This window comes from Pogona vitticeps, chromosome 4, assembly GCF_051106095.1.
Source record: "Pogona vitticeps strain Pit_001003342236 chromosome 4, PviZW2.1, whole genome shotgun sequence".
NCBI lineage: Eukaryota > Metazoa > Chordata > Lepidosauria > Squamata > Agamidae > Pogona > Pogona vitticeps.
The window spans coordinates 60,072,596-60,099,432 of record NC_135786.1 but is presented as its reverse complement, the minus strand read 5'-3'; the positions used below and the strand labels follow the sequence as shown (position 1 = coordinate 60,099,432).

At 38.3% G+C, this 26,837-nt stretch overlaps 1 protein-coding gene across 21 annotated transcripts in view; it reads right to left on the bottom strand.

The window, feature by feature from the left end:
• Nucleotides 1–26,837, bottom strand: part of PTPRF (protein tyrosine phosphatase receptor type F) — a 653,187-nt gene that overhangs the window by 281,602 nt on the left and 344,748 nt on the right. For all 21 annotated transcript variants that reach the window (XM_078392786.1, XM_078392790.1, XM_078392795.1 and 18 more), the window contains 2 exons: nt 18,545–18,690; nt 16,138–16,279 (listed from right to left, as the gene is read on the bottom strand). In XM_078392786.1, the coding sequence (XP_078248912.1) occupies nt 16,138–16,279; nt 18,545–18,690 (288 nt within the window). The remainder of the gene's footprint in view (nt 1–16,137; nt 16,280–18,544; nt 18,691–26,837) is intronic.

Sequence of the window (26,837 nt, the reverse complement as noted above, 5' to 3'; positions counted from 1 at the left end):
AAGAGAGACACAGAGAGACTTGACTCATAAAACCAGAATTAAAAAGGCATCAAAAGCTAATCACAATTGATTGCATTTAAAAGTACCCAGTAAAGGATTTTGGTAAGATTGTATTATGGTACACACTTGATTTTTTTCCTGGCCAGCTTTACAAATTGCTTTCTGTTTGACAGAGTGGGAGGTGGAAGTAATTTTAAGGGATTTTCCACATAGTTCTATTTTTAATCCAAAATATGGCCCCGCAATAGGGAACTTAACAAAAGAAGCCTAAACATGTTTGTCTTAAAACAATCTTTGATGAAAAGATTTTTCTGCCCTCTTCACCATTTGAAATATTTAAATATCTAATATTTTATTATGTGATTATTTAACTGTCGTTATATTTTATGATGTTTTATATGTTGAATTTGTTTTATACTTGTAATTATGTTTTTTGTTTGTGTTGTGAACCACCCAAAATAGCCTGGCTAGATGGGTAGCATCATTGGTCTGGATCTTACATTCTGATTCATACTTGAGGATCAGGTTTTTTTTCCCCAGCCTTATTGTTTCCATTACTTGCTTGACGTAGGGCTGCGGTCTTGCCCAATTTCTACTTAATGTTCATATAAAAGAGAAAAAAGAATGAGAAAGAAAGTTCTTCCTCTTTGCAACAATGAAATGAAAATATTTATGTCATTATTCCAATGATATGGCATCTTAGTGTCAAAACAATATCCTCAAGTCATTACATGGTTCTGAAACCTGCAGCTTTAAAAAGCAATTTAGCATTAGGCATTTATGAGAACAGACTTATGATCAATTCTCTGTACGCCAAAAAGTACGTCGGCCTACATATTAAAAAGTGAAACAAGTATTCCACCTGTCGTAATTAATGTGCATCAGAGTTTATTTAATTACAGGATTAAACTTCAAAGGGCAGGTTACCAAAGTTCTATTTTACTGATGGTTTAAATTCTGCTCAGATTTTGAAGACTTGAGAAAGTCAGCCAAATGATTTACGGCTACAGTTTTCTGCTAGCAAATTTTCTAGAAACTAGACCAGATAATACAAATAAAATAAAATAAAAAAGAATTTAAAGCTAGACTATGTAGCTGTTTTACTCAATGTGAACTGCAATTTGTTTCTAATATTAAAATGAGTCTCATAATACATAGTGACTTTTATATTTTTATATAAATATAATGCCTTATCTTCTGTATTTCTGTATATTAGTTTAGAGTAAAAAATTCACACTGTAAACATTGAGTAAATAAGAGTTGTTTTAGATGAAAGTCATCATAAGCAATCCTTAGAATTTTTGCCATATTAGAGACAAATATAAAGTTGAAGACAACTAAGAAACTTGTTTTGGTTTCCTACCCCTGGGCCTTACAGATGTTCTTGCCTGTGCCTCTGCACACTGCCACACAGGGCAAACAAATATGCTCAGGGAACAATTTAACTTCAGGGGGAAGGAAAGATTGCTTCCAGAAGCCAACACATGCATTACCAAATCTCTGAACAAATCCCACCCATAGGATCAGTTTGTTTACAGCCCCATTAGCGCATGGCACTATTCTGGGCAGTTAACAATATGATAAAATTGAATCAAACAGAGCAATCAAAATGAGATAATGAAATCTTAAAATTATAAAAAACAAATGAACCAAATTAAATAGAATTAAATCACAATGGCACAACCTTTCCAAATAGACAGCAGGGCACAAGGTGAAAGAATTCAAATGAGGTTGCATCCAAAAGAGAAATGTCTTCAGCAACCTCTTAAAAATTTAGAGTGATGGGGCCATGTGCCCTTTTATATAAGCCTGAACAGGGAGCCAGTTCTAGAAGGTTGGCGCCAATGCTGAGAAGGTCCAAATTTATGTTGATGATTTTCTGGCCTCCTTTGAAGTGGCCATCTAGAGGAGCATTGCCTGGGAGGATGTGGTGTCATGGGTGGGCACCTGCATTCTGAATTTCCAAATTACTGTACTGTGATTTTGGCAATATTTATTTACTTATTTATTTATTTATTTACTTATTTACTTATTTACTTATTTACTTATTTATTTATTTATTTATTTATTTATTTATTTATTTATTTATTTATTTGACTTATATACCGCCCCATAGCGCTACAAGCACTCTCTGGGCGGTTTACAATTTTAATTATACAGGCTACACATTGTCCCCCCAGCGAGCTGGGTACTCATTTTACCGACCTCGGAAGGATGGAAGGCTGAGTCAACCTTGAGCCGGCTACCTGGGATTTGAACCCCAGGTCGTGAGCACAGTTTTAGCTGCAGTACAGCGTTTTAACCACTGCGCCACGAGGCTCCTTAGTTTTTATAAAGCTACTGTATACTCTCTTGGGGAAAAATAGAATTAGTATGAGAGGAAAATATGTCCATAAATACAAAATAATTTCCTCTACAAACCAAACTAGCAGCAGAAAGAATTAATAGTTAGAGACATCCAAGGAGTTCACTTTAACAATACCAAATGTTAGCATACTATTATCACTTCTGGTAAACACTGCAAGAAGCCTTTCATTTTGTATAGCCTATGCTGCAGACTGGAATAAGAAATGGCCAATCAATAATAATAGTGTGGTTTTGTTTTGGCTTCAAGAAGGGAAGGAAGGGAAGGACTGAGTGAAATGCTTTCTTCCATCAGTATTAGGGATGGTGTATGAGTCGGAAGGTTCTCTTTGATTCTATCCTGGCTTATAAACAGCAGTGTCCCTGTTTCAGCCTACTATAAAGTAATATTGAGAGAATGTGAAGACTCCAGAGGCATTTAATAACTGTATGAAGAAAATAAGGGATGTGGAATGATAATGGCATAATAATAATGGCAACCCCCACCCCACCCCATCTAAAGCAACAAAACATAAGCAGTATTAACTAGATGTGCACAAATTAAAAAACAAATCACCAAATTCATTCAAAAATCACTAATTCATTAATTTGCATTTATATGAATCAATGCCCCTGACAAATCATGAATCAATGATTTTTACTGATTTTGATACATTGATTCATTTAGCTATAAAACAGCCTCCAAGGGACCTAGAAACACCAAAATTGAAGGGAAGCTTCCTCTGAATCCTCTCTACAACCCAGGTTTTGGGGAAGATTGGGTTTCCCCATCCCAGCTGTTAAAGGGCACTTTCCAAAGTGGGGACCCACTTTGTGGGTGTAGAAGATGGATGCTTGAAACCCAATCTTCACCATACTTGGAGGGATTGTAGAGGAGATTCATGGGAAGCTTCTGTGTCATTTTGGTGTCTCTAGGTGCCTGGGAGGGGGAACTTTCCTGGGAGAGCTCTTTGTAGGTATATAACTTGAACATCCAAAACTTCACCAAACTTGCATGGCTTGTAGAGGAAAGTCGGGGGAATTTGGTTTCCCTAGGTGCTTGGGGGACATTTTCTAGGGTTTTAAATTAAAAAATGATTTGACAAATTGATTCAATGAATCATCAGAAAAAATGTGAAAATTCATAATTTGTGATTCATCAACTTTGACAAATCATGAGTCAAAACAAATCACATTTTTTCTGATTCATGCCATCTCTAGTATTAAACTTCTTCCTGAGTGGTGTGTCACTACTAGTTCCAGACCTAAGCACAGTGAAGAAAGATGGGTTCTAAACTCTACGCTACAACATACACGTAACACTGAAGAACTCAGGACTTAGATATACAAGCAAGCTGATCCCCAAAGAGAAGAGAGAGATCTTCTTCTTAGAACTGTAGTTTCTTTCTTCCTTTTGCTTGGGAGAGATGTATTCCTAGGGCTGGCATACAGACCTTAAATCTGAACCAGCTTCCTGATGAGTAAGTACCCTTTGTTCTGGGGATTATGTTTAAGAGGGTGAGTTCAACTGCTTAAGCAGAAGGAAGTAGCAGCATTCTTCCCTGAACACCTGGTATCTCATAACAATCATTCTCCCTGCAATGAGTTTCTCAGTTCTGCTCTAAATCATGCATTTTATCCACCACATTTTTCTGTCCTCTATAATTATCTGATAGGATTCAATACCACAATATATTTTTAACGTCCTGGCCTTGACAGGCTGTTCCCTTTTAAAGGAGACAATGGATTCAGGAAGAGGTCTATCAAAAGGTATTAGCCACAACAACTGGGACTCAAAACAAACACAAAAACAAAACATAAATTCTGTCACTCCACTGAAGTTCTCATGCTGGAGGGGAGGATAAGAGGCAGCTTTAGGGATTCCAAAATACATACATAGGCATCCTTCAGTCTCGAGAGACTATGGTAACACGCTCTGTATTGAGAAGTGTCCTCTCCAGAGCATGAAGCCTGGGTAGTATGGAGGATAGGCTGTTACCCAAGCAGCAAATCTCCCCTCTCCACATTGCTGAAATGGTCCAATGGAAAGGCAAGAGCCAATACAACTGGTTCCAGCAACGTCGCAGGAGTTGGCAAAATGACACGAACTGCCTTTGGGACTCCAGTTTTGGATTCCAAAATGCTCTCCTATAAAAAACAATAACCAACCAACCAACCCTGATATCTGTTCTTTTGATGCAAATAACTGCTAAAGTTTTTACTTGTGCTCTAACACAGTGGTCCCCAACCTTGGGCCTGCAGATGTTCTTGGACTACAACTCCCAGAAGCCTTCACCACCATCTCTCCCAGGGTTTCTGGGAGTTGAAGTCCAAGAACATCTGGAAGCCCAAGGTTGGAGACCACTGCTCTAACATATCAGTATCAGCCAAAATAAAAACAAACTACAGTAATATGGTACCTTTAAGACTAACAAAATCTACTTCACTGTAAACTTTCATTGATTAAATTCTACTTCTTCAGATATTAGTACATTAACCGTTGGCTTAACTAAGAAAAAAAATACAAGCCCCGACCTTTTTAAGTTTGAATAAATTATATTAAAACCAATGACTTTTTAGAAACAAACATTTAATACTGAATTTCTCCATTGAGCCAGCTGCAATTTTTTCATTCTACTCAGCCTATTTCCCTAGCTTTTACATTATAGAAGTATGGGTGATTTATTTTGACTGGAGCGAATTGAAAACTATACAGTATTCCAATTCTTCACTTGATAGGAATATTTTGTTCCCTCCTCTGTTGTTCCCTGAGCACTTGGTATTTTGAAGTAGTCTGCCTGTGAATATAAAAGTTTCATTTAAAAATCAGGAGTAATACTCACTGATGGAGTATAACCATCTCTGTAAATCTGTTTACTTTCACACATAGGCATCTAAACTTGTGGCTATTAACATCTGTTAGCAATGTACTCTGTGAAGAAGGATTGTCAGAGTGCAGGTGGTAGCTCACATAATAAAACATCACTTCAAGCAGAAAATTGGATGGAAATCTTTTCTCTGACTTCCTAGATTTCTGTCTGCAGGGATAATTTTAGTTTATTCATAGTGTCAAGGAATATAAGAAAACCTGGGGTGGACAGACCACAGGCCTATCTGGTCGTGCGTCCTGTCTCCCACAGCACCCAATCAAATCCCAGGCCTCAGAAACCTGCAAACTATCAAGGGCACGAGGAAAGTCTGGATTTGATTCTGCTGTATAAGTAGCTATTTGTAACTTGGAAGACTTTTGCAGCCTTGCCATTTACAAGTTCCCTCAGAAGTACCATGCTAGTGAGCATAGAATTGCAAGCTTAACTGATTTGGATACTCTGACAAAACTTTCAACCCAATCTCACAAATGTTTATTCAGGTTTGAGTCCTCCCGTTTTTGCTCAGAGACTGGAGTCTTAATTGCATAAAAAGGAACTATTTTGGCAGGTGTTTCTCCTGCCCAGTACAATGCATGTCTTCCTAATAGTGTTTCTCACTGGGGTTTTGCCAAAACAAGTGCCTATATAAGATTTATCTGTAGCTCAACTAACTACAGTATTTGATTAAATAGAGGGTGAGATACTAAAGTGATGGCAGAAAGTGAGGAGGAATTAAAGAACCTTGTAATGAGGGTGAAAGACGAGAGTGCAAAAAACGGTCTGAAACTCAACATCAAAAAAACTAAGATCATGGCCGCTAGTCCCATCACCTCCTGGCAAATAGAAGGGGAAGACATGGAGGCAGTGACAGATTTTATTCTTCTGGGCTCCATGATCACTGCAGATGGAGACAGCACCCACGAAATTAAAAGACGCCTGCTTCTTGGGAGGAAAGCGATGACAAATCTTGACAGCATCTTAAAAAGCAGAGACATCACCTTGCCAACAAAAGTCCGAATAGTCAAAGCTATGGTTTTTCCTGTCGTGATGTATGGAAGTGAGAGCTGGACCATAAAGAAAGCTGACCGCCGAAGAATTGATGCCTTTGAATTGTGGTGCTGGAGGAGGCTCTTGAGAATCCCTTGGACTGCAAGGAGAACAAACCTATCAATTCTAAAGGAAATCAACTCTGAGTGCTCACTGGAAGGACAGATCCTGAAGCTGAGGCTCCAGTACTTTGGCCATCTCATGAGAAAAAAAGACTCCTTGGAAAAAACCTTGATGTTAGAAAAGTGTGATGGCAAGAGGAGAAGGGGACGACCGAGGATGAGATGGCTGGACAGTGTCTGCGAAGCAACCAACATGAATTTGACACAACTCCAAGAGGCAGTGGAAGATAGGAGGGCCCGGCGTGCTCTGGTCCATGGGGTCACGAAGAGTCGGACACGACTAAACGACTAAACGAAAACGAGATACTAAAGTGCTCCAGCCAATTCTGTTCCAGCCATTTTTGTAATACATAGGGAGAAGGCTTCAACAGAACATGCTTTGTGGTAAGCATACATAAAAAAGTCACTTATTTCAAAGCGTTTGGGCTGCTAGTTAAATAGAAACCCCAACAACCACTGACTTGTATTAGTATACAGTGCTTTCTGGAGCTTTTGTAAACTGATTTCTTGAGGTTCATTTGCTGGTGGAAAAACGACCATGCAAACATCATTCTGACCCTTCTAAAATCCTTGTACATGAATATAACACTTCAAAACACAACACAATTACAAAGACAGAGACCAAGACATTACCATTTAGGTAGTTCCTAGAATTATGCTTCCTGGTGGAAATGCAACACTTAAAAAACAAGCATGAACATATCTACAACCCCTTATACCCTTCAGGAATTTATTTCTGAGTAAATATTCAGATGACTGAAAGGCATTTGTGGTCTTCATTTCAGTTACACACACACATGTTGTTTGGTCAAATGCTTTTCATTTCACCAGATTGGGCATTTTGGAATATATCAGCATGCTTGAAGTCAATAATATCAAGTCTTGTTCGTTGTTTGGATTTACAGTACAGTACGTTGATTACATTCACCTGCTCTTGTACAGGCTGTCAACAGACTGCCAACATTTAATGGCTCAATGTAATTAATAACTTTGTCTGACTTTAAGAATCCATCACCAGTTGTGCAGCACACTTGCTTAACTGCAACTGTTCAGTTTGTAGATAAGATTTCATGAACAACATCAATGAATTACCCAGTATTTCCACAGGGAATCTTTCATGCACAATGGCACAGACATTCATTTTGTAGTTGTATTTAAAAAAACAAACAAATAGAATTCTATTAAATTCACCTGAAAATAAAATTTGGATTGCTGCAGGCTATGATAAGGAAGTCTAACTGTAAATATGTGTGTCAAGAGCAGTCCTTTAGAACAAGCACCATATCTATGCCTCCTGTGCCTTTCAGTTGAAGCAGGAGAACTGTTTGCATGAAAAATTCTTCTAATGGGGAAGACAGAGTGAAACAAAGTCCTGTGCAGAAACTGTCCTGCAGCTGCAGAGATAATAGCATACTACAAGGATGTGGTATTTTTGATAGGTCTGTGGCAAATTTCTTGTACCCAGAAACGTCTGGGACCTGAAAACTAGCAAAATCTGTGTTTCTGTGTGTGTTTTTGTAGTAGTAGCTGGTGTTAAATGGTTGCAAGGGTGTGCATATTTGCAACCTTTTTAGAACATGAATTGCTGCTCCTTGAGGCTTCCAGGCGCAGCAATTCATCTTTTTTTTTTTTTGAACAAGAGGGGTTCGGGGGGGGGTTGGAAGATTAGAGACTGGAAAAAAAAAACCCAGACTTATGGGCCACATGAAGCCCTTAATTCATTACTGGCATACTGCTTGGATAGTGCAGAGGAAGTAGGGTAAGTATATAGCAAGAATACTTAAACCACCCCAGATTTTCTAAGGTGGTGCTTTCTGTAGTAAAGACACTCTGCCTTTTCTGGGAAAATGTCATCTATCAGAAATTCTTTCAATACAGCACAAAATGGTCACAATGTTACTGACACACTATATAGTTAATCAGAGAGAGCAAAGTACAACTTCATGTGAGAAGATGTCACAAGGCTCAGACAGTGCTATGAAGGAGATTATTTCAAACAGCATATTTTAGCAAATGGTAGATAATTTAGATTTATTTTCTAATAATATTTTCTAAAGTAGTGTATTTTCACTTTGTGCATACAAGCCCTTGGTTCTGGGAGAACAAATCAACCGTTGGTTGCTATGCAGATTCACATGGTTTGGTCTGTCACTAGCCAATGGTTGCCAGTTTCTACATCCCCCTCAAATTCTTTTGTCACATGTGGTCCCGGCTGAAGTACAGAACCAGTGTGGGACAATAGTCAAAATGAGGGACTAGGATTTATGATACCTTTTATGAAATCTGCCAATCTGCAGTAATTGACAATACTGGATTACAAGTGGTCTCACTCATCACTACCACCTTAGAACTACAGAACTTGAAGGGGCCCTATGAATCATTGAGTTGACTAAAATGAGCATCTTTCCCCCAAAGCATTAAAAACATTGACAAGAATCTGACTGGGTCCTTATATTGACAGAAGCAGCCTATCAGAATACCCTGAAGGTGTTGAATTTCCTATCCCTACATAGGTCCATCACATCCTCAATATCAGGTCCAGGAAACTGAGAAAGAAGGAAAGAAGGAGAACTAACTGTGGGGATTTTGTACGTAGGGAGAAAATAGTCTGCACCAATACCTACAGATGGGCTTCTTCCATCAGTACAAGAATCCAACAATATCCTGGCTCTTTTTTTATTTGCAAGCTTATCCTTTACCTGAGGCTTCATTGTGCAACTAATGGCATCCTGAAGCCAAATCATACCAAGTCCTACATGTGCTGTGGATTAGAAGATCTGATCAAAGTGAGGTATGTTCTAAATAAAAGAGTGTCAAGACTTAGAAGCCAGAGGGATTTTCCCTCTTCCAGTAAAGGTTCTGACATCAGGAGCTTCACTGAGTATTAGTTTTCTAAGATGTTATTTAAAACTTTCCAGAGGTAGTATTTCCTGCTTGATAACACCAGTGGTATAGCAATCCACTTGATGGAACTGGGCATTGTAGATACATTATATGGTCCTGCTTTATTAGTTAGTTCTTTGAACAGTGATAAAACATAGAAAGTACAAGTCAGTAAGTTCTATAAAACAGTTGACACTACTTTCTGCAGAAGAAACAGATAACCCTAAGCTTTCTCCAGTTGGGAAAGATGCCCAGATTCTATTGTTTTCATCTTTAGAAACCCATGTCATCATTAAATAGAAATGTGAATCTGGAATGAATATAGAGCATACATACCAAGATCAAAAACATATTGTACATACTTTAAGTCAAACACCTGAAAGAGAAAACATTTGGCTCTACAGTACTTGGAAGTGCTTAGGTATCACTGGAAGTCAAAATATACCTAAGCTACAGGATATTTCACACATTACTTTTTCTGAAGATGGGATTAGTTTTCATGTTAGAAAGGTTACATGTGAAGATTTAAACAGAAATGTAAACTAAGAACACCTGTAGGCTGTATTCAGCTGATTTCTAGGTTGCCTGCATAACATATAAGAATATGAAATATGAACATTCTCTCCCCTGTAGAAATGTGACATTCATTTCCATCTTAATGTAAAATTATGTGTAATGTTAATTTACATTTATTTCCATCTTACTACCATGTTTTCCCAAAAATAAGACAGGGTCTTATATTAATTTTTGCTCCAAAAATGCATTAGGGTTTATTTTCAGGGGATGTTTTTTTTTCATGTACAACAGTCTACATTTATTCAAATACAGTCATGTCATCTTCTTCTGGTTGAAGATGGTGAAGGGCGGGGTTTCACTTAACTGGGGCTTATTTGGGGGGTATGGAATATATTGTGAACATCCTGAAAAACCACACTAGGGCTTATATTCAGGTTAGGTCTTATTTTCAGGGAAACAGGATATAAAATTATGTGTAATGTTAATTCACTCATTTTTACTTACAGATAGAATTCAGATATAAACCTCTCTTCCCTTAATTAACCCTGATCTTTATAACAAAGACTCCTTTTCTGGCAAATACATAAAAAAGAAAATTAGATAAACATCAGCCAGACTCTCCTATTCTTGGTGAGTCTTTCATAGCTAACTAAGCATAAATAAGGATTAAACACAGTTAACCTTTGTTTACTGTTGAAATGGTGAGCCCAGTATTAGATGAGCATTTCCAAATGACATATTGTCTTAGGCCTTGGGAGACCCAGCTCTCTGCAGAAATCATTTGTAACTGTTAAATGATTTATCATTTACTGCATTTCAAACTGGGTAACTCCAGGAACTGGGATGGAGCCAGCAGATGGTGATAGAAATTAAACTCATGACAAGGTTCAGTAATCAGTGAGCCCCTGGAAAGGCAGAAGGTGCCCTCCTCTTCCTTATCCTCCACACTGTACCCTTGTTAGATTTGAAGGCTAAACACAACAAAAACACTCCACCTCCTTATTCTGCTTTAAGTTTGCAATATCCTCCTAGGCAGTCAACTGGCAGACTTAACTAGAATCTAAGCTGTTCCAAGAACAGCTTCAAGACCACGCTACTTCACATTTTAACAAAGGAGCTGGCACACGTAAATACATTTTTTTTGTAAATCACTGGGGGAACCACTGCTCAGCTGGTACAGAATTATGGAGCCAAGGCTGGAGGCAGCTATGCAAATATAGCACAGATGAAAAAAGAGAGACTATATTGTTCCTCTCATTAAGATAGCTTAAAACAAGGAGAATTAAGTTATATATATATATATCAACTATGTATTGTCTTGACATGACACAATGTGCTTGAGGCTATTGAGGGACTAAAGGCTACCCACATTGCATTGAAGTTCAAATTGCCAGAGTCTTTGTTCATGACTACTAATGCCCTTACAAAAAAAAATCAAGATTGTAAAAGAAATATGTACTTTCCAGAAGCTAGGAGGAAAAGGGCTTGTTTCCTTTTCTTGCCAGTGTTGCTATTGGATCCTATCCCAGCAGGAGATAAGCAGAGAAAGAATGCACATTATACAAAAGGGTACTGGTTGCTGATCCATTCTGGCCTCTATCATGCCCAACAGAGATATTGTGCTTTTATAAAAAGAAGGATATAACAAGTCACTACTCCATTTGGTGCAGTGTAGAAAATGCTGTAGCACCCTTGTTTCCTTACATACTGTTTAATCTCCTCATTTAAAAGTTTCTATAATGCACAGTGTAATCCCCAGTTATATAGCTCAATCACGTATTTATTAATTTGTGACACCAAGTGCCCACTAACTGTCCCTGAAGCTTTCCTTGTGAATGCATGTGCACCACTTTATTGATTCTAGTCCCTTTTTGCTCGCTTTCCTCAAACCCTTCCTCTGCTAGGCATGCAAGAGTATTTCTATGCTGCTGCAGGTCATAATTGAAAAAGACAGAAATGTTCAATATGACTCATGCATTATTCAATTTATCAGCTGCCCAGGAGAAAAAGAGGAGAAGTGTTTGCATGTCTACCTCTCCTGCTATCAACAGAAGAAATAATTTTCAATTATACTAAGTGTATGCAGCTCGGTTCACCAACAGAATCTGGAGTGGGGAAGAGGAAGGTTGAGAATGAATGGTAGCATAGGAAAGTAACTACTGAAGAAAATTTGCTTGTTTCTGGATTATTGGCTCCTCTTTCCATCTTAAATATATCCTAAATGGAATGCAATGGAAAGCAAAATGAACACCACAATTAATGGCAGAAATGTAAATTAACGACCTGCATTAAGGCTGTTGAAAGAATACTACTGAAGTCAATGAAGCTCTGGATGTGAACTTCTGACTTTAATGCAGTGTCCTAAGTGGGAGGGGGGAAACAGAATATTTTTGCAGCAAATATTTATGATAATGTGTATGAAGGACAATAGTTTGCCAAAAGCTAGATACTTTCTGGAAGAAAATATACTTCAACATTTCAGCTGTTCACATGGGAAGTAGACAACCCAGAGATCCTTGACATTCAACCCTGGAGCAATAAGAGAGGGACTCACACTGTATCAATTTTTGTACCCTTGCCTACACTTTCATGACAAGACTGCATTACAAAAACGTGGGCAACTGAAATGATTAACCAATCCTATTATACCCAAGGTGTCTACCAAAGCCTGCCACTCCACTGCTGCAGAAACAGTTTTAAAAGCTCATTTGGTGTCTTCAAGTCTTAACTTTCTCAGCCTCAACCACATGCACATGCTTAAAGGTACAAAGTTCCTATGAAAATAAAACTTACATACTTCAGCAAAGCCTTTGACTATGTGGATCATGAGAAACTATGGGTTGCTCTGAAAGAAATGGGTGGGCCTCAACACCTGATTGTTCTGATGCATAAACTCTATTGAGGACAAGAAGCTATTATTAGGATAGAATATAGAGACACACAAAATCTTTGATAACATGACCCATAGAATTTGGTAATCATTTGTACAAAGAAGTGTACTTGTTCCTGATGACAGCAAACCCTACACATAGTTCTGCTATGTATCATTAAGTTAAGTAGTATGCTGCAAAAGATTTGCCTACAAACAAATCTCCTTTTACAAAATTTCTCAGGAGATCCTTGCTCTACAGGTAGACATTTCAGCTGGGGAGATGAAATTTTTCAAGATGAAGTTAAGTCTTTACTATTCCTTAAAATATATTAAGTAGCAGTTTAGAGGATGCCAGGAGAGGGGGCAGTCTGTAAACCCCCATTATTTTTAATGGCAGGTTAAAAGCTAAAAATATTCATAGTTACATAGTTGCCCACTCTGGCAACTATGAAACTTGTATAACATAAAACTTTCTCATGGAAGTTGTATAACATAAAACCTCCTCATGGACTCTTAAATTAACAAATAAAACATTTAAATTAAAACTTGTTATATAAAACAAGATATCTACTTCATACTTTGTTTTAAAACAAATGTTTCTATTTCAGACAAATAAAGCAAATTAAAACTGATTATGAGAGAACAGCCTATCCAAGTTATCTCCAGACCACCTTTGAAATCATTAGCTAAATACTATCAAAATAGCAGGGTATCAGCAAAACAAAGGAAGAAAGGCAAGAAAAGCAGACGTTTAATCTATTCTTTCCACCCTATACACCGCCCTTTATTACCTTGTGCCAAGAGAACAATCTTAAGGGGGAGGATCCCTGAGGATGAAAAGCTCTGCCACTGGAGGTTTCAATTTATCCCAAGTCTTGCTGGGCTCTTGCCAACAGGGTGAAAACTGCAAGGGAGCTAGGAATATTTGTGGTTTTTTTCCCCCCATGTGCTTGGGTGTGCAGTAGATGTGTGGAAGGTAGATTTAAGGAGTTTAGATGGTACTGTCACCAATCAATCATGAGTTCTGTTTCTAATGTGGTGAAGGTAAGCCAACCATCAAACAATGTTGTATACCTAGGTGTCTTATCTTTGCTAATAATTCTATGCTGTTGTATATTTCACTACATGGAAGTGCCCTATCCCATTTAGTATGAACAAATTCATCATCAAATTCAAGCAAGACAGATCTACTAACTTAATTTCTCATCAGGTCTGGACATTTGAGGACACCATGGAATTTTGTCCCACAAAGGTTTGTCTATTGCTAAATCAGTGTTCCCATTGACTGAAGGATTATAAGCTTTTATTATTCTGATTCTGTAACTTGGATGTAAAGCTTTGCTCATTTTATCTCATGCATAAGAACAAAAGGTTTAAAACATTTTCTCTCCATTGGGTTTGATTACAACAGGTTTTGTATATTTTTCACAGCTTGGGACATCTTTCTGAAAAATCAGCTGCTTTTTGTTTATTTGTTTGCTTGTTTGTTTTGCAAAGACAACGTTTGAACAAATAATACAAGGTTTCTGGTGCAAAACACAAGCTTATTTTCTTTTTTCTTTCTGACTAACTTTCATACACATCCAAAAGCACTGGCCATTTTGTTCTTGTGCAGGAGCAAAAAAAACAAAACAAAAACAAAAACAAAAAAAAAAACAAAAAAAAAAACCAAAACACTTATAGCAGTTGATTGTATTTTTGGAATGCAGTTGAGGGTGAGAAAATTTGAAATTATTTGTCATATCCTATTCTGTACTCTTGCCCCGAAGCTGTTAATCAAGCAAGTATGGGGAACGAAGGCCGGTCTCAGGACTGAAAGAATTTGGCACTTCGAATGGGATTTGGAAGAGGCAACACCACTCTGTCGGAAACCAGAGAAGGAAGGGCCCACTACAACAGTATGGGTACTTGTTGGTCAGCTTCTGAACCAGTTGATTCCAGCAGCTGCTTGGGATTTTAAGATGCCAGAATCTAAAGGCCCTCCTTCTAGAGGAAACTGGGGAATTCAAAGCAGAAAAAGGAATCGGGTAGGTCCTCCTTGTTGTGCAGTAAGCCCCGTGGGATCATTCACAATCCAAAAGAAAATGACTAGCTTGACAGATGTATGTGCTTTGATTCTGCATAAAGGAAAGGCATTTGCATTATGATTTCAAAGAGGATCAGATATGGGGAAAGACAGTGGAGGGTTTTCCTACCGTGATAGAACCCGGGGTGAAAGGTAAATTCCAGCAGAATATATGGCTCTGCAGAGCAAGTCCAGCTCGAAAGAACACCCTAGGTTAGTTAAATTATTCAGTTCCCAACCAAGCTTCTCAACACTATAATCACATTAATGCCACACCGCAAAAGCAGCAGCTCAGTGAACTGTGGACCTTTTGAGATTCTGGAGACAGCATGTGTTCTGCAGCCCATATAAGCACTAACTCAGAAAAAGGCTCATTTTGAACATAAAGATCAACAACAGCAAGTCCTGGAGCAATAAAGTCATGGTGGCAGCAATTTTTTCCTCAGGAGTGATGAAAGCTGGGCAGCCGTTTAAGCTACAAGTGATTGCAACTGAAGAAGTGGCTACCTGGAGGCTATGGCAATAAGCTGCAGAAAAACAAGCTGCTCTCCAGGGTTCCTGGTCTGGTTTTGGGTAACTGCTGGATGCAGAAGTCACTTCTAATTTCTGCAAAGCAGCCTTTGTGCCTAAAACACCCGTGTGCCTAAAATGTGGTGAAGTTCCCCTCACGCCCTTGACACACTACAATATTTCTGGGTAAAAAGGGAGGGTTGCAGAAGGTACAGATGGGCATAATGTGGCATTTTGCCTATCCTCCATATAGGGAAAACGTAGAGCTATTTAAAAATCATTGCACTGCACAGCCTTATGTATTTCCACTTATACATACAATATTGAAACACAAATCTTACTCCGAACATGTAGTATTTGGAACTGATATTCCAAACAATCAGTTCACCTTTGCCTTAACATTCTGAGCTCCTCTATGTATGCTTGCTTACTTAAAAGAAAAAGAAAATTGTGCTGCTAATATGGTCTTAACATGGTGCTTAAAGCACTCTCTGGGTGGTTTACAATTTAATTATTCAGGCTACATATTGCCCCCTGTCCCTCCCCCATCAGTGGACTGGGTCCTTAATTTACTAACCACAGAAAGATGGAAGGCTGAGTCAACCCTGAGCTGGCTACCTAAGCTTGTCAGGATAGAACTCAGGTCATGAGCAGAGTCTTAAATGGAGTACTGCAATTTAACCACTGTGCCACAAGGCTCCTAAAATACTATTAGCAAAAAATATTAAATGAGATTTTATATTTAAAAAAATGCGTAAAATATTGTTCCTTTTATGAAAACAATATATAATGAAAAAGAGGGAGCATAACCAACAGCATTTTTTAAAGTCCAGCCTTTTCAACATGAGCAACAAACAACAGCATGTAGTATTACTCATATCACAGTAGCCAAAACAGTCTCCCTCCTACCTTCCAACACTGTCAGTTTGGCACTTGTGTTTATCTCCCCAATACTATTGGTAGCCATGCATTCATAGATTGCTTCATCCCGAAGGACACGAAGAGGCTGAATACGTAGCACTGATCCAGAACCATCATCAAATTCAATAACCTTTGCAAGAAGAAGAAAAAGAATAAGTTTGTTACCAACTGCTTGCAAACATCAATCCACAGAAGAGCACGGATTCTGTACACATGGAGTGTTCCCAGTTTTTAACTATGCCTGTGAAACTGGAAAAGGATGCAAACAAGAGGACATCCTCCTAGCCCTTCATTCTCCAATGCAAATCCTTACTGTCTGAGTTTTAGAAGTAGTAGCCATGTTAGTCTGCGCTAGGAAGTCAGGCAAAACCAACATTAAAAATAACAAATAAAGAAGACAAAAATGTCATGGTCCTTTAAAGACTAACTGCTATACAGTAACTTAATGTGAGCTTTCATTGACAAGTCTGCTTCCTCAGACATCAGAGGAGGAAGTGGACTTCTCCACGAAAGCTTACATTAAAATATAGTAGTCTTTGAGGTGCTACAATGTTTTTGTCTTCTTTATTTTTTACTTTGTATTTGCCTAATAATTTTACAGTCTTGTTAATCAAATATGAGGGTTTCACAAACACAGTCCTTAATATTAAGAAATATTAAGGCCAACCAGGATGTTAGTGTTACATAACCATCTCACAATTTGCCCCTACCTCAGGTTTTGAAAATGAAGCTTCGAACCTTTGTTTGCCACCCTGATCAACAGTTAATCCTTGTCAACAGTAACCATGGTTAATCATCTAAAGTTGGAATTAACTCACTGCCATATTAATAAAATCAATACATATTTAACACGTTTTTAAACTTGCTGAAATCTGGATATAAAAATAGTATTTCCTGCAATAAAGCCACATTAAAGATATATGGCTTTATTCAAAACTAAAGCATTTCTTAGGATAAAACCCTTTACAAGTGTTAAATCAGCATAAGCACAACAGTAGTATGCTCATAAATTTAACTGTACATTTTGCCATTAGATGTTATCTGTTCATTAGCGCTATGTTTTAAGACTGCATGCTATCTCCTTTCTCTTTCTCAAGTGAATATCCCACAATTTGCTATCGCCCAATTTACTTGGTATCAGCAAATTTCATGGAAATATGATTTAAACTGAGGTTTCATTTTATCTTACAGTGAAAACAAGGTTTGTACAAACAATAACTTGCTTCATTTGGTTACCACTGCTAGATATTGCTTACTCAAGCTAGGAAGAGAGTAAAGTTAATTTTAATGGAAAAGATGAAGTGCCCAAAAGCCATTAAGTCTGGCATATAAAAGCCAACCTTGGCTTGAATGTGACATACTGTACATATTGGGTCATTATCTTTCCATTCCCCTAAGCCAGGAGTTGGTAGCCACTGATGGTCTTGAAGCTGCCACCCACATTCCTACAAAAATACCTTAAAATAAAGTATTGCAAACCATGGAGGTTTCTGGAATAAACCAGGGAGGTGAACTGGGTGGTGGTAGATGGTATTTCTAATATTTTCTAACATTTTATCTACCTCTGGTCAAATGTTAGAAAATATTAGAAATACCACCCCATAGAGCAAAGAGAAAACTTGATAGGCTACCACGAAGTTATCTACAAAATGTTCCTTAATAGCAATGACTGTAAATCATCAGGCACAAGACCAAATTAATTCCAGACTCATCTAAATTCAATTTAGAAAAAGAAGAATGAGGACAAGAAATACCATTCAGATTTATTACATTACATTAATATGTTTTCCTTTATTATACTATAAAGATTCCAGAAGAAAACTGGTAAAATTTGAGGAGATACATTTAGGTCTCAGGAGACATTTAATTCTCCTGAAAGAGAATAACCCCATCACACCCTGCAGAAGCTTTAGCCTGATACTTTAGTTAGCCTAAGTATTGTAAGAACATGATTGAGACTAAAGGCCTATACTGTATAGTCCAGTATTATGTTCTTCCAGTAGGCCACCAGAGGTCTATGGGAAGCCACAAGAAGAACATGAGCACAACAGCACCCTCTTAGTTGCACTCCTCAGCAGCTGGTATTTAGAAGTACAATATGTCTGATCCTGGAGAAAATATGCACTATAACCAGTGACCACTGCCAACTATATTCTCCATTAATCTATCTAATCCTCTGTCAAACATGTCCAGGTTGATGGCCAATGCCACATTTGATACTTCGCAGAATTCCATAGTTTTATTGTGTGCTGTATGAAACAATACTTTCTCTCACTTCACTACTCACTTATCTGAATAGAAACTATTCTTTCCAGTTCACAGAGTTGATAACCCTCAGCAGCCTTCACCCTATAGGCATGGCTACATAATTATAATGTATGCATCGTCTACTTACTTCAAATCGCTGGGAGCTGACTTTCTTTCCTTTTTTCATCCATGTGATGCGTGGCTTTGGTTCTCCTGTTGCTTGGCATACAAAGGAGGCCACTCCTCCAGAAATCCCAATCTGATCTTCAGGGGTTTTTATGAAGCTTGGTTTATCTGCAAGAAAATAAATCGCATTGTGAGATGAAGGCAATATCTGTATGCTGTTTAAGGTGAAAGACAATGAATAATATAACATTCCAAGTTAAGAGTCCCAGGATCTACAAAAAACCAAACAAGAATATAACACCGTTTCAAGCCTATTCCTCTTACGGCTAACAACTCACATGTTCTTTTCCTCTCTGGATAGTTTTGCATTTAAGGCTTAAAAAGGAAGGTGACTTTCCTGTTTGAACACATCTCATGAAGGTTTTATAATACACTAATTTAAAAAAACTTTATCTTTTAGTGAGTACCCCATCATTTTTAGTGAGTACCCCGTCACTATCAGCCTTGAAGTCTTCCTCAAAATGTTAATATACCTAATGATTCTAAGAGCTGGGCCTACATGTCCACCTTGGAACTTTGGAATGCCTGCCAATGTTCTTGAGTTGGATCCTGATTTGGGGAAGTATGAAATCCACTTGCAGAACTGAGTTAATTAGCTACTGGACAGAATAAAACTTGTTTTATAATACAGAATAATCAATGAAGTAGCTTGTGCAGCCTCACAAAGTCTTTCACAATGAAGCACATGAGGATTTCTGTAAGGCTTATTCTGCTTTGCTTGGCTATGAAAAAGCTCATTGTGTACCTGCTGTTCCCATTATAAAAACGCACACTGGGAAGTTAGAAAGTAAAGGAACTCCTGGTGATGCCAGTCCCCAATAATTACATGCTAGTTGAAATCATGGTGCAGGATTGCCCTTTTCAATAAAAAGTTAACGGGAATTGTGAGCATTATGTCTTCTTGCTGACTCTACAATCTCCTCTGAGACTAGAGAAAGGAAGAAATGTGAAGAAATGCCATTTGAATGGGGAAGTTCAACACAAGATTCAAAAAATGTTTCCATACAGTCAGGTTTTTTAAAGCAACCTAATTGAGCTTAGCACTTAATTAAAAAGAAGAGGAAAAAGAAAATAATGAAGACATATTCATGGAGTAATACTGGCAATGCATTTGAATCACCTTCTCACTTGCAACGATAACATGCATTGCCAGTATTTCAGGATAAAAACAAAATAAAAATAAAAACAACAACAGAAAAACAACAATACTGTGGCACCTTAAAGACTAACTGCTATACAGTATTTTAATGTGCACTTTCAAGGACAATTCTACTTCTTCAGACTTTTCCACTAAAGCTCACATTAAAATATAGCAGTTAGCCTTCAAGGTGCCACAACATTTTTGCCTTCTTTATTTTTTATGTTTTCTTTGTTTTTGGCCTGATATACTTTAACAGGTATTTATGCACATAATTAGTTCTGTGGAAATGCTTAAATATGTTTGAAGGGATATGTATAGACCTAGATGGAAGAAGTGCAAAGCACATTCAGAGTAAATATTCCTGGAATACAGAAAATAGACAGCTCATGACATGTAGTCTCCAAGTCAAAGAGAACAGCCTGAGATTAACATTAACTGACTGCATAATTTACATTGATTTACCTAAATGTATACCCATTACTACTTAGTTACATTAAAATATGTCTGAATTGTTCTGACTATTCTACAACACTACAGTACTGATTTGTCTTGTGCTATTTGAGCACTTGATTTGATCTTTTTTGCGCAGGCTTTAAAGGTGTAGACAAGGTGTTTGGTCATGTTCATTTGACCATGCTAGACTCTCACTGTTCCCAGCCTATTATATGGAAGAGGTAGAAGCTGTCTAATTCAATTTAGGTGGTTGTAATCCTTTTTTCAGAGAGACCCAAACCAGACTGAATGGTATTTTAAAAAATTGTTTTGTCCAAAAACCTGTTTGTGAACCTTACCCAGGAAGCAGAGAGGGATACTGGCAACTTCCCTAGATGGTTTTCATTTTGGGGACTAGGCTGTGTTTATTCAGGAGCAGTCTGATTACTGCCTCTTTAAAATACCCTTTACTGAAGTGATGACTGAATGGCAGCAGATGGCCATGGAAAATTATTGTTCTGCTTTGTGATACTTCTGCAGTAATGTGTCTCAGAGTCTTTGCTAATGTTGTTGTTGTTGTCTCCACTTATATACTGCCCCACAGTGGTAGAGGACTCTCTGGGCAGTTTACAGTTTAATTATGCAGGCTACACATTGCCTCACAGTGAGCTGGGTACTCATTTTACCAACTTTAGAAGGATGAGAGGCTGAGTCAACCTTGAGGAAGCTACCTGAATCCATTGGGATCAAAATCAGGTTGTGAGCAGAGGTTTGACTGCAGTACTGCAGTTTAACCACAGCACCATGGGCCCTTTGAAACGTTTTGAGGAAAAAATTTACTATATTTTAATGCCCCCCACACCTCCACCTACTTATTTCTTAAATGCTAGAAAGTGAGGATTTCCACCATTTAAAAAATAAATGAAAAAAGGAAAATATTTTGGCGTGGGACCCAGGAGTTGGTGTAACCTTCCAAGGTCTAGATGGGTTTGTGGTCTCTGGGGAGATGATCAACCCCTGAGGGACTCCTCAATTAAGAATCCAAGGGGTGAAAATGATCTGGGAATGGTCCTCGAGGAAGCACTGGAGTCAGAACAGAGCAAGGCTGCTGATCCCTAACTCCAAGAGCCTCCCCAGGAGGATACTGTGGTCAACGGTATCAAAGGCTGCTGAGAGACTGAGAAGAACCAGCAGGGACACCTTGCCTCTGTCAGCCTTCCTCAAGAAGGTCATCATGCAGGGTGACCAATTCTGTCTCCATGCCATGTCACGGCCTAAACCCGGATGGAAATAGATTTGAGGGCATCGGTTTCCTCCAGGAGTGCCTGCAATGGATCAGTCACTGCCCTTTCCAATAGCTTGCTCATGAACAGTACATTGATGACAGGCCTATTGTTATTACAACAGTCTGTTGCCAATTTTAGTTTTTTCTGGATGGGTGTAATAGATGTCTCCTAATGCAGTTTGCTAACTATTCTTGGGTTATAGGATTGGGTACAGTAATTGTAACTGGGAGCCTGTTCATCAAGGAAAGCCACATTGATTATCAAGGTAGCCCATTCCAGAGTTATCAGCCTGGCAGCTTTTATTCATACTATGAGATACAACTGAATCTATTATTGCACAGGAACCCTATTGGTCAGACTGCCTGATATTTGCTCAGGCTATGTCAGTCATGACACCAACACTTAATACCCTTAGAACAGAGATAACCTTACAACTGCTAATCCAACGAAAATCAGCCTCCCAACTGGAAAATTCCAAGTGTTAAATGTGAAGGTACTATTGAAAGTATCTCAGAAATTTCAGTTAATATGAAACAGAACTGTCAGACGCTAAGTGGGACGGAACAATATGGTCACATGACCATACGTATTGTATAGGATATGATGCTAGTAAATTATGGGTCCAATTCAAAGCTTTGATTTTAATCTTGAAGATTTGCAGCCAAATGAATTAGAAGAGTGTTTCTTCCTGTAACCCCAACACAAAGAATGCACAATGAATCAAAGAATGCTTGTAAATATCTTTGCTATTTGCTGAAGAGGCCAACCACCAGTAAGGCCTTCCCCTGCTTCTCTCCACAAAATTGAGGGTAGGGAATATTCTGTTTATTATTCACTCTCCTTAACATCAGCATAAATGATAAACAATATGGCTAAGGTTTACAAAGCTCACTTTATCTTTTTAACTTTAAAAACATTTTAAAAATATTCTCCATGCTATTGTTAGAACTATTATTGTGACTAATGGTACAACGTTTTGCGCACAAGCTGCTCAGGTAGCACATCCAAGGCCACAAGCTCTGAAAGATGATTTGCTGCTGTTCTTAGCAAAAAGTCACAACTCATGAATATTGATTGTTACACCTGTGCAACTGTTAGAATTATATTTTATTGGAAAAGGGAAAGTATTTTTTACGTGCAAATGGTGCCATGATTAATAACTTCTATCATGTATTTTACTTATTTGACTTTCCTAAAGTACGTTCGACCCAATAATGGATTGGTGCAGTCAACATTTCAAAACAGAATGAGGGCTAAGGATACATACATCACGACACAATTTATATAATAATATTTCAGCCTAAATCCAATTGCTAGTCTCAGCTAAAGTAGACCCAGTAAATCAGAAGCTTAACGGTAAGTTAACAATTGTGCAAATCCCACTGATTTAACAGGTTGACTCTAGCAAGTTGACTCAAACCTTCTATTTTCTCCTGGGATCTATAGCTGCACTTTGAATATGAGTGACCTAAGCTTGGTACTACTTGTGCTACTTTAATTTAGTATATATAACATACTGAAAGCCTTAACAATTATATTATGGTACTCTGTATGTAGCGATACTGTTTCCTACACGTTTATATCTCAAGGTGGTTTTGTATTGCAGCCACAATACAAAAACACATTTGTATGGTGTTTTTGTATGCAAGTCACATTTATCCTTGAATATTTATTTATTTATTTATTTATTTATTTATTTATTTATTTATTTATTTATTTATTCATTCATTCATTCATTCATTCATTCATTCATTCATTCATACCCCGCCCATCTAGACCAAAGTTTACTCTGGGTGGCTAACAACAATCCATAAAATAATAACAGTATAAAAAACAACAATATTAATATAACTCAATATTCCTATATTCAGTAATCCTATATTCATTTGCTATTCTCCATACCTGCTGTACAAAGGTATATATACAGACATATGCACATACCAGATATTCCTATAGTGTGTGCACAGGTTGCTTACCTGTAACTGTAGTTTCTCCAGTAGTCTTCTGTGAATTAACAAATGTGGGTTCTTTCTGCACCAGCATGAAATGAAACTCCCTTGGAACATTCCACAGCCTAAAGTCCATTGACTGGCTCCTCACACTGCACATGCTCCCCATTACCCTGCAGCAAATCCTTAGTTCTGCCAGTCTGCCACTGACCAAAAAACAAAAACTGGTGTGACAGACTGAAGGGAGAATGGATACATTGTGTAAATTCACAGATGACCACTTGAAGGACTACAATTATAGGTAAGCAACCTGTCTTACTTCTTTGTTGTCTGTGAATCACATTTGCGGGTGAGTGAAAAGCTCGCATACTGGCAGGTAGGAGGTCACGGCCACACAGAAGAAACTACTGCTCTGTTAAAGGCAGCATCAAGTTTGGCTCTGACATCCAGCCTGTAATGCCTAACAAACATCAAGTGCTCCAACCATGTTATTGCTTTACAAAAGTTAGTTGAATGCCCTTTAGAAAGGCTGTGGAAGTAGCAACCACTCTTGAAGAATGTCCCCTTAAGAGAGTCTGGGACTGGTCTTTTTGCCAGCTTATATGACACAACAGTAGTGTTGCCTATTCATTTTGATGCAATGTGCTCACCTTTTTAGGTCTTTGGTAGCTGATGAACAGCTTGTTTGATTTTGGAAGGGTCTCGTTCTAGAAGTGTAGACTGTGAGAGCTCTACGGAAAATCTGATACCTAAGGTAGGAAGGACATATCTGGGAAGATGGTAACCTTATTCCTGTGGAATTGTAAATACAATGGATTGTGCCTGAAAGCAGCAAGCCCACTTGCCCTTTGTGCTGAGGTTACAGCAATAAGCAAATAATCTTGTATGATGGGAGCTTGAGATTTGATATTGCCAATAGCTCAAAAGGCAGCTTCATAACTTGGTTGAATATTAGTGAGAATGACCACTGTGGCAAAGGGGCTCACACATCCACATAAATATGTGAGGAGCATGGCAGTAACAATAAATTCCCTGTCGGCAGGCTGTTGTGCTCCTTTCCAGGACTAGCCGACTTTCAAACATCAAGCTCCCCAGTGGAATTGGGAGGAAGCCCCTAGAAATTAGGTTGGTTGGTTGCCATCAGCCAACCATGCTTGATGAAGCAGTGATGTTGTCAGAAGTGTAATGGAGGGCAGAGGAAGGTCTAGAGTTCTGTACCTAGAGAGGAACAATGTCGGGAGGGGGGGTGAACTCAATTCCTTCCACCCCCTCCAACTCCTTGAGGAAATTGGTTTCCATCCAGCCATGCCCTCACTCCAAAAGACCAGACTTTGGGAATCTCACAGGGACCAAACAAGTTTACCCACCCATTGCATCCAAGGCAAGTACCCTCTGCCCCATCCAGGATGGTCAGAAAAGGGAACAAAGAAGCCCATTTGTTTTACTTGTGGGCAAGAGGGACATCTACACAAAGAGTGCCCAGTAAAGGAATGCTACTGGGTCAGTGCATTTGCAGCTTCCCTACAGGTGCACAAGCTTCAGAAACCTGGGAGGGTGGGAGGCACAAACCTTACTTAATGACATTACCAGATGAGCATTAGTCCTATTACAGGATACCTGGTGACCAGACTGAGGCAAAGATTCTATTAGCCAGGGATACTTAAAGATGCAGAACCTTTGTACATTGTGTCCAGAATGCTAATATTCCCAGAGTAAACCTTGCCCTGGGGCTTTTCTTATTCCCATGTCTTTAGGCAACAGACCCTTGGATCAGATTTGTCTAGATATAGTCGGACCGTTGCATAGGTCAGTAAGGGGTTACAGCCACGTATTAGTTTGGATTGATGATGCCTCACAAAACTCAGAAGTTTAGCTTCTGAGGTCAACTACAGCAAAAGTATTGATGCAGGAATTGTCTGTATTTTTCAGGCTAGCATCCCCAAGGGAGGTGCTGAGGGAGCTAATCTAGTAGACTTTTAGGCTCTGGAATGTTCTGAGAGTGTTTTGGGCAGACACAGAAAGAACCCACATGTGTGATTCACAGAGACCACAAAGTGTGCGCATGTGTGTGCTATTTTATAATAATCAGTTTACTTTTATTTACACTTATGTATTTTATGCAAAGATAAGTACAGTGAGTGTAGAAGGAAGCTGTCAAATTACCTGTTTCCACCAGATGCTGCCAGGATAGGTGAAATGCTAAGGTGAAAATCTCTACTTTGTCATGGGGTGGGGAATAAATGCTGATTACACAGTATATACTGTATAATGTTACAAGGTACAGTTAGTGCCTCAGGCCAACAACCTTCTGTAATCTGACTCATCCAAATTGATGCTGTTGCTAAATCTTGCCCTTTCTTCCTCTATTGCAATTCTACCAATCAAGCTAATTGACTGTACCAGAAGGCCATTGTAATGGGCTCCAGGCTTTTTGCAATACAGAAAACTCTCCAGGTATTATTCCAAGATAAGGATTTAACTTCTAATTATATGAATTGTAGCTGGAAAACGTAACACTTTACGGATAGTTGAACATGTTCTTGAACTGCAGGCTAAGAGACATAAGGTTTAGGTCACCAAGATCCATTACCAGAATAAGCTTTGTTTAATTTATATTTAGCCAGCTTGAGGTGGAAAAGCACAGACAAGTGATCTGAATATAATAGAACATAGGAACAAAACAAAAAAAGAATGCAGAAAAATGTACTAAGGATGTGTCACTGATGGCTCATGAGCACAAAACAGACTGAGAGGCATATGAAATAATGCAAAGGGACTATGGGTCTTCTAATATTCATAAGCTTTCCACACAGACATTCTGCATTTAAACTGAGGTCTATTATCTAACCACTACTATGGAAAACAAACAGATGTTTCATCTTAAATTTTAGTATTTATATTTCACTTGTCAATAGCACCTACTATTGTTTGCAACAAAAGAGACATACTGATTGATGACATGTTCAGTGTTGTACACACATGACAGAACAAGAGAATCCCTACTACTTTAGTGAACAAGTCAAGGCCTACACAATATAGTAGAAGTAGCAGTCCCTCATCCATTGCCCTAACAAACTATCTATTAATTACCTAAGACACTGTAATCAAAATAAATTATCAATGGAGCTGGCATTAAACCAACCAAAATTAAAATAACTTTCCAGACCTAAAGCAAATTTAATACTACCCATAATTAAAGGATGAAAGGTAAGCCTTAAATCAGGAATTATTCTGCTTATAGCCCTATATGTTATTATACCTGATAATGTGAAGGGTTGAATTTGCAATAGGAACAGGATGTGCATGCAACCACCACCTCAAAATATCAATCCCTCCTGGTTGTTGTCCAGACCTTCATGCCTTGAGGAGAAAGATCTGTAGTGGATTTTTAAAGCACATTCAGCTGAATGTGCAAACAAAGATCCTGTGAGGGGAAACTTGCCTTAT